The sequence below is a fragment of the Alligator mississippiensis genome, chromosome 1, assembly GCF_030867095.1.
Source record: "Alligator mississippiensis isolate rAllMis1 chromosome 1, rAllMis1, whole genome shotgun sequence".
In the NCBI taxonomy this organism is placed as follows: domain Eukaryota; kingdom Metazoa; phylum Chordata; order Crocodylia; family Alligatoridae; genus Alligator; species Alligator mississippiensis.
In genome coordinates this window covers 413,491,743-413,504,608 of record NC_081824.1, presented here as the reverse complement: position 1 = coordinate 413,504,608, position 12,866 = coordinate 413,491,743, and the positions used below count along the sequence as shown (strand labels likewise).

Below are 12,866 nucleotides of genomic sequence, written 5' to 3'. Positions count from 1 at the left end.
GGTTGTTTCAGTCAATCAGAGTGCGAATAAAGTGAGACAGGCAAGCAGAGGCTTTTATCATATTATAATTCTTTCCCTAAGTTACCTGGCAAACAATATATGTCTGTAAAAAAACAGTTGGGCTTTTTTAAGGACTTCCCAGAATTGAAAACAGTCCTGGCCATGACAGCATTTGATCTAATAAAAGGGAAGGATGAAAAAGCTTCTATCATACATACTCTGTACATGCACTGGAAACCAGACAGCTCATGAGAACTCCAATAGGACCTGGTATACTGAGTTAGATGCTCCAGCAAAAGTTCTCTAAAAATATGTCTATTGTTTGGGGTATTATTATTCTCTCCTGAAGACAGAATGCCTTGCATTCAAAAGCTTGTCCAACTTTATCCCAACTATGCTGAAACCCAATAAAAGACACTGCCCAAAAAAATTCCTAGCTTCTCCCAGGATCCAAAATGGTAATGTGATGCATCTTCATCGAAGTAGGATCATACATGCTCCTGCCTTGAGTAGGGGGCTGGACTAAATGACCTTGTAAAGACCTTCCAGGCCTACCTTCCTACGATAGAATGCTAATCTCATGTAATACTTTATATACTAGAATATCCTGTTCAAGAAGTTCTCCAGTTAGTTTACATTCCCTCTTAGTTAGACTTCAAGCCCACCGAATGAAGAGGAGCAGAGGGTAAGGAAAGAAGGGGAAAAAAGCAGGAGCAGACCCTATCCAATCCACCGCAACTAAAGTTAACTCTTCAAGGAGAAGAAAGGACCACTGAATGGGCATGATTGGGACACTGACTGATGGACCAGGATCACTGAGCTGACTTAAATTTAGAGAAGTTAGTCTAACCATAAGGGCTTAGAATTGTAACTATTATTGTGCAATTCTCCAAAAAATAGGAAGCAAACATAAACCAGTTATGTTAAGGAAGCAAAGGATTGCATAAACTCAGTAAGCAGGGAACAAAACTGAATCAAGGTCTCAAAGAATGTGGAGAAGAAATCTTTCAATTACTAGGAGTCTAACTAAGCAGCAAGAGTAACTGAAAATGCTCATAGATGAGACTCAATGTGATATAACTGGCATTGCTGAAACCCAGTAGGAAGATCAGTAGGCTTGGAATGTAAAGTTATTAGTTATAACTTGGCTGGGAAAGAGTGGGTAAAAGGAACTAATTGCATTACATTGATAACTAGAGGAAGGATACAACTTAGAACCACAGGATTTTGCATGCATATGAATTAATGTCCTGGCTAACAGAGCCCAGGAAGGAGGGTTTATAGAAGCCTGTTACAAATCTCTGAATCAAAACAGAGCAGGATACATTGCTCTTTAATAGCTGCCTAATATACTGAAAGAAAAAAAATAGTATAGGGGCTGCTATATAGGAGACAACTAGAAGTCTCAGGGAGCCACAGAAAAACTCGAATACTCTTTCCAAGAGAGTGCAAGAGTGGGCACAAGACTTATTTCTAACACAAAAAACGGGTTTTTGTGTTTGTGAACATCATAATAATGGAAACAGTTAAGTGAATTGATGGGTAAAGAGTTATTTATGAACTGATAAGTAAACATAATCAATAATAGTAGTCAATTATTGTAGTCAACGTGAAATTTACTTAGGAAATAATATGTGAGAGATCTTTGTTGGCAGTCACTTCTCAACTCTAGATCTCTCTCACCCTTGAGGGCTGCCACAGCCTGAGCCTGGACATCTTGCAGAAGTGAAATAAGACCTTATCTGCAAGGTTAAATTGGGATACTGTTTAGGGGGCAAGAGATATTTTAACATTCTACTTACTTTTTTTTTTTAATTTATATATAATACTGTGTTTTCTTACTCTAAACCATACTGAGCCTTTATTGGGAAGAGTGGTCTAAAAACAAAATTAAAATAAAAGACCGCATTCTGTATTATAATTACTGCTTGGTACTGTCCACAATTAAGAATAAGGACAACTTTGACTAAAATCCCATCTGGGTTCAGTGAAAAATGGAGGACAGTAATTAGAAATGAAAAACAATATATAACCAATGACAAAAGGGGAGAAACAAATAATCATCAATATAAACTATTATGAAGTACAGAAAACGGATAAGGGAAGCTAAACCCATCAGAGAAAAATCCATGGCTGATAGGGCTAAGGACAGCAGTTTTTTTTAAAGAAGATTATGAACAAAAAATGTTAGCAATGATATGCCCGTTCTCTGTGCTTGGTGATTCTATACAGGGCTTTATTAATCAAGATATATTCAAGAAATCTTTGATTCTGAATTACAGGAAAAGATGTCTTTTGTAGAGTCCCTCCCACCACCTCTTTCACCCACTTTCACTATCTTTACAAAGCTATTTGTCACTGTGTTAGAAAGAATATTAATATTTTCCCACAACTGCCCGAGACTGCCAGCATGGTTTCCCCTGTTTATTCAAGAAATACTTGTGTTTTGTATCTGGAAATGGCATTAATTATACAGTTTTCCCTCACTTTGTGGTACATGCATTCCTGGAAAATGACTCATAAATCGAATTCACATAAAGGGAACCCACTTTAAAATATAACATATAGGGATACATTCCAAGACCTCAGCTGTACTGACCCCCAGACCCATTTCTACAAGACAATTTTGGTACTCTCCAACAGCAAACAGTACACACAAGCAAAGGGCACTATCATAATAGGGATGGCATTTACGGAAACACGTGGTGCAGACAACGAGCGAGGAGCACGGATCCACACAGGAGACTATATTTTGATGCATATCACTCCCAATAGTGCACCGCACAAAGCAGCTGACTGCGGGCTTCTACAACACCCATGACATAAAAGTGCATTTACCTCTCATAACAAATTTTTGGTATAAAAAGGGTCATCACAAGAGCAAATTCGCACATACAGAACCTGCATAAAGCAAGGGAAACCTGTATATCTAATACCACATGAGGATGATTACCAATTAGTTTATAACTAAGCAGGTTGTTAAAAAAAAAAAAACTATTGTAATTACTGGATATATAGGCAGAGGAACAGTGATGGATGAGGAGGCATTTACCACTGAATACTACAATTCTGCATAAAGTTCTGCCATCTGCATTTTAAAAAAAGAATGCTGAAAATCTGAAAAGGAAGCAGAAGCCACAAAAAATGATGCAAGAGCTGGGGGGGAAAAGCCTTATAATAGGAGACTTTAAAGCACTCGCTATCTAGCTTATCAAAAAGTAGTTTATGAGGCAACCTGACTGCAGTGTATGAGTATCTCTATAGGGAGAAAATGCTGGGCACCAACTAATTCTTGAAGCCAGTATATGAAGACATAACAAGAATCAACAGCTGAGGCTGAAGCCAGAGATACTCATATTAGAGGTAAGGCACTCATTTAACAGTTGGGATAATTAAACTAGCAGCACAAAATACTGAGGGATATCTTGAATTTCATTTCTTACCATCTTCAAATCAAGACTAAACGTCTTGTAGAAGATGCACTTTAGCCAAGTAAATTATGCTTTGGTTAAACCCAAGTCCCTGAGAAAACTGCAGAGTAACCAGCTGAAATGCAACAGTCTGCAATATAAAGGAAGTCGGACTAGATGATCCAACCTTCCAGTCTGGGAGTTGCATCAATCCGAGGGCATTCAGAGGGTTGGGTTTTTTTTTTAGAAAAAGTTATGAATCAGAATTTAACTGATGCTTAAAACTGTCATGCTTCCTTTAGTCTTTGTATCAAAATTATGCTTTGAGAACTAGTTAGTTCTCAGGAGAAGGATGTTTAATTGTTTTTTAAACATTTAAAGGACACCTGGTGGAGCAAATGAGTCTCCTGGACAGACTCTACCAGGGATGCAATCACCAAAATGAGTTCACTGATTTTAATCCAGAACCAATTCTACCAGTAAGAAAAAACTTAGAAAAAACACTGGATAACTTACGATTAGCAGTAGAGGGGAAGAAGAGTTGGAATGCTTCCAGAATCAATTTAACATTCAATACGAGTGTCCAGTCACTTCTTAAAAAGACCTCCCACTTCTGTCCTACAGTGCTCCCCTACTTCTGCTTGACAGTTTTAGGCATCAATTCAATTCTAATTCATAACTTTTTCTGAAAAAGTCCCTCTGAATGCCCTAAGACTGATAGATCTCCCAGATGGAAGACTGTATTATCTAGTCTGACTTCATTTATATTGCAGACGGTTGGTTACCTGTGGAAGAGGCAGAAGCAAGAGAGCACTATTGCTCTCCTGCTTCTGCCTCTTTTCCACATTCAAACTCTCCCTTTTCTCCCAGTGCTGTTCCTCACAACAGGATCTATTGGTGAGCCAGTCCATTCCCGATTAGAACATGTCTGAACAGACTTGATTAATTAGAACACATCAGAGCATGTGTATAGGCACCCATAGCTTTCATTCTTTAAATATGTTTCCAGCCCTTTTCATTGTAGGGAAGAGCTTGTTAAAAGGAAACCTACATATAGACCCAATATTTTTTTAAATCTTCATGTTTCTTAAGGACCCAACTTACAATTTCTGCATTTCAGGGGTTGCTAATATTGGGAAAAAACAGGAGAGTGATAAAACAGTAGACGTGTGATTTGGGATCTGAGTCCAAGCCTAATGAAGCAAGTAGAAAGATACTGCTTCTGTAAAGCACTCAAAAAAAATCAAAGACAAACATCATTATTGCCATTTTTTTGATGCGGAAAGCAAGGGAAAGAAAAATGAAGTGACTTGTTCATAGTCACCTAGTACGCCACTGGCTTAAATAGAAACAGAATATGAGCTCCCAAGTCTCAGTCCAGTGTTCCTTCTGTTAGGCCACATCACCTACATATAACAACACCAGACAGGTTTGTATAGAGACAAACTTCTGGGCCTAGAAGTCAGGGCTCCATAATCATTTCAACAATGTCCTTCCTCTGTGGTTTTTGATAAGCTCTTCAAACAAAAACTAAACTGAATATATTCATCTGAATCTAAAGATAAACACTGAACTTTCACAGACTCACTGGTTTTCTTTAGGTTATTAATTTAGAAACCAGTACATAGATCACAAGTTCTACATTCACAAACTGAGGAAGAAATGAACTCGACTCCTAAGACCAGATCTATAACCCAATGAAAACAGTGGAAAGGCTTCCAGTGGGGTGCAGATCTATCTCCTACTGCATAAGTGAACAAAGTATTTACTTCCATACCACATGGGCCTCCCCGCCTCCACTCCACCACCCAAAATCAGCCCTCCAAAACTGTGGTACATCCCCTGTGCATTGAAACTGGCTTTCTTTACTGGAAGAGAAACATGAATAGAGCAAGCAGACACTGACTCAGGGCTGCCAGTTGGCTGCTGCTTGCTGCTTGCTGCAGACAGAAAGGGCAGAGTCCAGTGTTAACCCTCTCATAGCTGCTGGGGAAGCAGTGGGTCGTGGCTGAAGTGTCACCGAGTTACCTAATGGTGTGTGATCTGCTTATACTTTTTGTATTTTGATGTGACATGCAGTGTAGAAACAATACTTTATTACGGGGAACTTACCCTGTATTTATTTGACTAGAAGATGACCCTGATTATAAGATGACCCCCCGCCAATAATTCCTTATCAGGCCAGGCATCTCTTGGTCTGCTACCTGGTACCATGTAAACCAGTAAAGCTGGTTCCATGGTTGGATTGTCAGTGACTAAACTGACACCCCCACCTAGGCTAGCTTGGGAGAGGAGGGTGTGTGGACATTCAGCAGGACTAAAAACAAGACCTGTCAAAGGACAGATGAGCTCCCTGTGAGCCAGGTGGCCATCCATACCTGGAGAGGAGGTGGGTGCCACCAAGTCACTCTGTCCGAACAATCACAACATCTAAGGTGCCCCAACAGTTGCAGTGGCCTCAGACTTGACACAATAATTAGATACTATACATGTAAAATTTATCCTGTTGAACTCTATCAGTAGATTAGGTGAATGTGCTTGGAGGAAACAAAGTTGCCAATCAAGTATAAAAATAAATTAGTAAAGGACACACAGTCAAATGCATTCCTAGTTTCTATTTGTTAAACCTCACATAAAGCAACCAGGACAAATACTGTCATCAATAAGAAGCTAGCTAATATTCATCCTCCTATATATTGAATTACATCACAAGCTTACTGCAAGCCTTACCCTAGCCTGATTAAGATTTAGATCAGATCAACCTCAGACCACCACATGTAAAATAAATTCCCTTTATAAAGCTGAAATACTCACTTTCGGTGTCAGAAATATGCTACCATACCCAAAACAATTTTATTGAGAAAAATATTATTTTTCTTTAAAATATAAAAGGTACTTTAATGAGTATAACCTATTGCATTAAGCAGTGGTTAGTAGTGATGCTTAAGAAAAATGCAAATATTTTATTCTTCTTACTTAACTATCAGGACAAGTAGTATGATACACTTACCTTCCAAACAAAGGCAAAATGCCATCCCTGCCCCATAGAATATGCACTTTAAAAAGTCAAAGGCAGATGTGGGGAGGGGAAAAAGGCAACATACAAACAGAGCAATCAAAATAGTGATAATCAGGTCATTAATAGCTGGAACCTTGGTTTTGTGTATTTAAATACTAGGTCACATGTAGGTTTCTTCCTCACAATCACTCTCAACATTAACCCCTTTCTTCTACTTCTGCAGCAATTCCTGCTTTTAATTCCATTGTCTTTATACCCTTCTGCTTTTTAGATCATTATTAAGCTCTCTCACAAGAAAATAAAGTAAGTTCCACTGGTTTTAACAGGGTTGGCCAGGTGAGGAAAATTACACAGAACCTGAAGCATTTACAGAATCAAGGCCTAAAACTACTTAATCAGCTAGTTTCTGATTCTTGAGGCATATTGCATTTTATTACAGAGTTCGATTTTTTTAAAACTACATCTGTAAGAGAATTTCAGATGTTAGCTGTTGAGAATTTCAGAACTTAATATGACAATCCATGATCATTTAATGTTACTAGCAAAGAAAATGAAATGCTTATTCACATAGCTCAAGAGTTTTTAAAAAACCAGCAAAACTTAAAAAGCACATGACATATTTCACAGGGACATAAAGAGTTAATAGGGGACTGCTGTGCTAGTGACTATTTGCACGCCTCCAAGGTATAGCCCCAGCAGACAGATTATCAGATTAAAGAAATGCAAACAAACTGAACTGAAACCATTCTTCACTTAAAGTCCACCCTCTTCTTCCAGTGATGTCATTGTACAAATTGAGCCAACTCTTTTTTTTCCTCCTCTCTTCAGACTAAGCAAGAAATACTATACAATCCGCATCGGAGGTCTAAATTCAGCAAGAACAAACACGCTTTGGAATTTATTTCTGAATTTTATACAGCTTGCTTTCCGACCCGTGTGGTTAGATATTCAGAGAAGCTGAAAAGCTTGTTTTACAGCAAGAAAGCAGCAAGGGAAATGGAGATGCCTACATCTTACAGAGTCCAGGAAATCTCTTCCTAAGGAATACATGTTCCCAGTTACTTAAACAACTGTGGAAAGTTTATATTCGCAGTGCTTCTTTACATCACAACTTGCAGCTGAACAAAAAACAGCAGGTCCTACAGAGACATTGTCACAATTTGGGAAAACAAATGTACAATTAAATAAACTTCAGGATGACCTCATCTGCTGACAACAACATGTGAATTATTGCCCAGCGCTGGGTACACAGGTATTATAGTATTTGGAACTGAAGAACGATCAACTGGCAATTACCAGAGTGGAATCTTTTTACTGCAACATTCATGTTTCATCTTGGAATTTATAAAGTGAAATGGAAAATATACAGAGCCACTTGGGGCAAATGCATCTGCAAACTACCTTGAGATTTTTAAGTAAATACAGCAGAATACAAAAAAGGATAGCTGCTAATTAAAGGAATTCCAAATCGTAAATTTGAACTGCTAATATGATGGTAAGCTCCAATTGTTCTACTGAAGACTCCTTTAAATATACTTTGTATAGATGTATGTTTAGTATGGTGTTTGTTCTTGGTCTAATATCCAATTGTGTTGCTCTCTATATATTTACAATCTCATTAAAAGTGCGAAATGAAACTACAACTTACATGCTTAATTTGGCAATATCAGATCTGCTTTTTGTGTTTACATTACCCTTCAGAATATACTACTTTGCAATAAGAAACTGGCCATTTGGAGATTTACTTTGCAAAATTTCTGTCACACTGTTTCATACAAACATGTATGGAAGCATTTTCTTTTTGACTTGTATAAGCGTAGATCGCTTTTTAGCTATAGTATACCCATTTCGATCCAAGACTCTTAGAACCAAAAGAAATGCAAACATTGTCTGTGTTGCAGTATGGATAACTGTGCTAACAGGAAGTGTACCAGCAAGCTTTTTTCAGTCCACCAACTCCCGAAATGACACCAGAGGAAATGAACAAAGCACATGTTTTGAAAACTTTCCAGAGGATACATGGAAAACTTATCTGTCAAGAATAGTTATCTTCATTGAAATTGTAGGATTTTTTATTCCACTGATCTTGAATGTGACCTGCTCTACAATAGTTTTAAGGACATTGAAAAAACCAGTTACATTAAGTCGGAACAAAATAAGCAAAAACAAAGTACTTAGAATGATTTTTGTCCATTTGGTGATTTTCTGTTTCTGTTTTGTGCCATATAATATTACACTGATACTTTATTCTCTTATGAGAACACAGACATGGATTAACTGTTCATTTGTAACAGCAGTCAGGACTATGTATCCTATCACTCTATGCATTGCAGTTTCAAATTGTTGCTTTGACCCTATAGTGTACTATTTTACATCAGAAAGTATTCAAAATTCAATAAAAAAGAACAGGTCAACTAGAACACGTGAAGTCAGATTCTCTGAAACTCAAGCTCCTGAAAACTTTATTCAACACAGCCTTCAGACCTTAAAATCTAAAATATTTGACCATGAATCTACAATATAGACTGTTTGAAAGCATACTGGGACTAAACTGGAATAAAAACTTACACATTTCTTCAGCTGTAAAAATATTTACTTGTATACTTCCTGCACCTCAGAAAAAAGGATATATAATGATGACAATTTAAATGTCACTTGTATACATTTTAAACATGATACTCTGTAGAAAAACATAATTACTGTAAAAATGACACACTTTTCAAACCTCCTTACCAACTGTAGTTCCTCCTGTATCTCTTTACATTTGAAGCTATTTTTTTTTTGTGTTTTGGCATCAGCTTAAGATAGTCAATGAGGTCCAGGGCTGGATAATTATTCAGCAAATCATAGGAGATGAAAACCAGATTTTCACAAATAGATCATAGCAATTTTAACAAAAGAAAAACAAAATTGGGAAGCCATGGCTATTCTGAAGTTTGTCACAATGGCAACTGTGAGGATGCAATTCATTTGTTCACATTTCTGACTTCCTTAATGGCTATGGTCTGCAATGTATGGATCACATTATTGCAAATGTACTGGCAGTTTCATGGTTTTTTCTACCCTTTTATATATCCCCCCTTTCTCTGCTTGCTTACAAAAGTTAACAATTCCTTTTTAAAACCAATTATGTGTACAGTAGGACTTATGAGGATGCAGGTTATTTAAACTACAACTGTTTGTAACATCTTAATGTCAGAAACCTCTCCCCTGCACACACAAATATGGTTAAAAACCAAGCACCAAAAGATCTAGTGTCTTACAGGATCCCAAAATCCAAGTAATTTAATACATTTAACTTTTTGGTAGTTCAGGGAATTGGAATGCAAGTCAGGAAATTTGCACCTCTGCATTCTACAATTATGGGAATTTTTTTTTATATATATATATTTTTATATATACGCACACACTTTGGCTCCTCTGTCCAGAGAGTAGAAAATTTAATGCTCTTCTTCATTAAAATCTTTGAGACCTATTGACTGAAATCATTTTGTAAATTGCAAGTAGTCTTTTAATAGACTTTTCTTTTTATAAAAAACAGTTCCTAAGAAACTATAGCAAATAAAACTAAACCCCTTTGAATAAACCCTGTTTGAGTTGTATAATTTAACTTCAAAGTACTTCTTTGTTACTAAAGAAAAAGTCTTTTGTTAATGAGCATTCTTCTCATGAATACATGGACCCTGTATGAAAAATTAAATATTTTGCCAAAAATCCCCAGAAATTGTAGTTAGCCACTTATTCTTGTATCTTCTCATAAACGTTTGCATCAGAGAATTATTTTGATTTTAAACATTAGTTTGGAAAAACCTTAAACTTAGTTTTACATTCAGGTTTTTTTTATACATCTAGAAAGAACAAAAATACATTATTTGAGGTGCCTGAATGTTGGAGCAAAAAATGCAGGGGAGGCTTTCAAGTTAAGGTTTAAAATGAACCAAGGTTATTATCCATCATTTATCTATACAAATAAATAAAAAATATAAATAGAAACAGAGTTTAAAAATGTCCCACAGTTCATGAATTCCTCAGCTGAGGAAGTACTGTGCATCTTATTCAGAACTTATTTAACTTTACTGAAAAATAAATTTAAAAAGTCAAAGGAAATGTGAAGTGATATTTGCTCCCCTTAAGGATAAAAGTAAAGAACAAAAAAAAGCAAAAAAGCTGAAGTTGTACTTGCCATCTGAATTTGTGCATTTAGCTGAGTTTTTGATCACTTAAACACGTATAAATCTGGGCAATTAGAGAAAGGATGATTGCACATTAAAAAGTGGCGTACCATACTTGTAATTCAGTATCTAAGCACACTAACTGGGCATACCCCTCTGGGAAAAATGTTGTCAGTCTAATTTCACCAGAGTCCAAAATGCATTATGACTACTGTCACTGAAAAAATATAGTTGGGCCCCTGAAGGAGTTTACCAGAATTTGATTCAGAATGACTCTTGCATTTAATCCTAATAATATCTTTATTTTTTATAAAGTGCGCTACACAATTTTAATACGCCACAGTGGTACCAAAAGGAAAATCCAATGTTCCAAAACATAATTACCTACTACAAAAGACAGCATAAAGTGAACTAGATAATTGACAAAGCTCCACTATGTTAGAAGTTCTTGAATATTTTCTCAAATGTATAGTTTGCACCTATTCTAGAGTGAATTTACAAACTAGAATTAAGATATGAACTTAAAGAATTATGTTAAAATAAAAAAAATATGAATCCTGTAACAGGTTAAAAACTGTTAATTCATTATTAAAACTAATAGTGCCTAAAAGCACAGTAAACCATACAGTATTCTGCAAAACATCTTAAAACTTGAGTTTAACACTAGCATCGCATGCATCCATGCAACAGTGAAGGCTATGAAATTCTCTCTACCTGGTATTTCTGACATCATCTTTTTGGTTATAACTTGGCTTGAGAATTTTTTTTAATCCTGCTATTTATAGGACTATGTTTAACAATTGTACATACCTAGCCTTCAAAAGAACTATATATTTGCCAGCGACTATACTAAAACCAGTAATATATCACATTTTACTGTTCAAAGAGCTCCTTAACCCAATGTAATACTAGCACGTATAAAATAGAAACATTAAGTCGTAAAGTGATATTTTAAATACTAAAAAAGTTATGTTTAATCAAGAGCACTGATTAAATGTTGATTTCACTTTAACTTCTATACTTGGAAATTTTTAGTTGTTTTGATAAGAAATTATGTTTAATCATTTTATTTAATATTCTGTCTGCTAGTAGATGCATAAATAATTTTCAAGTTGCTTACTAACCATCTCTACAGCTGCAAGTAAAGAGAATATGGATATAAGAGCAGACTTTTACATTTAGATTTTTAAATAGTTTTGTTTTTATGTTGAATGCCCTTTCATTTTGTTCCTCTCTTGCTTCCCTTAGAAGGCCCCTAGAATAAAAGTATCAAGAATCTTATCACAGATATATGCATGGGCACATGGTCCTCCTGCCATCTCATTCAGCACCAGCCTACAAAGAACAAGTCTGGCTAGCTAAAGAAGAAACAAAATTGCTTTTCAGATAATTAAAGGGTTAATTGTTTCATGACACCACAGCATTACAGAATCCAAACAAGCCCTTTTCAGGGTGCTGGAGGGAAAGGTGGAGTTCTTTCTCTCTAAGATTACCATGTCAAAAATTGCATGTTTACAACAGAAGTCAGAACAGGCTGAGGAAATAAAACCAAGCATAAAGGAACTGCTCTTTTACTCAGACTTTCCATAGAATCATTTAACAAAAAAAATAAAAACCAAAGTTCTTCCTCAATTCTGGATTTAAGACTAAGATTTTCACTGAACTATGAGCTAAGCACAGAACTAAAAGTAGAGCTGGGCAGAAAACTCTCATCCTGTGAAAATTTACAAATGTTTCTATTCTGCATGAGAGTGAGATTTTTCTCAGCACAAACTACACACAACAGAATGCCTCTCCAATCTCAGAAGAGTCAAAAGGCTATCTACCTGGTACATGGGGTCATTTTTCCACGTGCTGGGTGCTATTAGCAAGCCACACTAATTAAAAGAGTCCACATGTCACGTGCATCAGCGTCACTGCACATCCCCACATTGAAAAAATGGTGGTGGGGTGCTTTGAACAAAAGTTCATTGGACGTGTTTTTATTTCAAAGCGTACTGCCGCCATTTTGTCAGCACGGAGATGCTGATACAAGGCTGCTGGAGCACGTTAATTTCTGTGCTTCAGCAGACTCAATTAATCTAGTCTGCTCTGAAGCGTCAGATTTCCAGCACATCAAAGCAGGCTCCATGCATATATATATATAGGAACCCAGGGAGTTGAGGTTTCAAATGCCTGTTCTGCCTGAATCAGACCAAGGAAGCAAACCCATCTCTCACATTCCAGCCAAGTGCTCTAATCAGCATACTACTGGCTATTTTGGAC

The 12,866-nt window shown here is 36.5% G+C and overlaps 2 protein-coding genes across 3 annotated transcripts in view; one reads left to right on the top strand and one right to left on the bottom strand.

The window, feature by feature from the left end:
• The window catches only part of RB1 (RB transcriptional corepressor 1), a 133,894-nt gene that overhangs the window by 44,901 nt on the left and 76,127 nt on the right, over nt 1–12,866 (bottom strand). The gene's annotated exons all lie outside the window — the stretch shown is intronic.
• LPAR6 (lysophosphatidic acid receptor 6) lies at nt 3,214–11,613 on the top strand. Its single transcript, XM_006261774.4, has 2 exons — nt 3,214–3,363; nt 7,258–11,613. Exon 2 carries the CDS (start codon nt 7,919–7,921, stop codon nt 8,951–8,953), a length of 1,035 nt encoding a protein of 344 aa, XP_006261836.1. The 5' UTR covers nt 3,214–3,363; nt 7,258–7,918; the 3' UTR covers nt 8,954–11,613.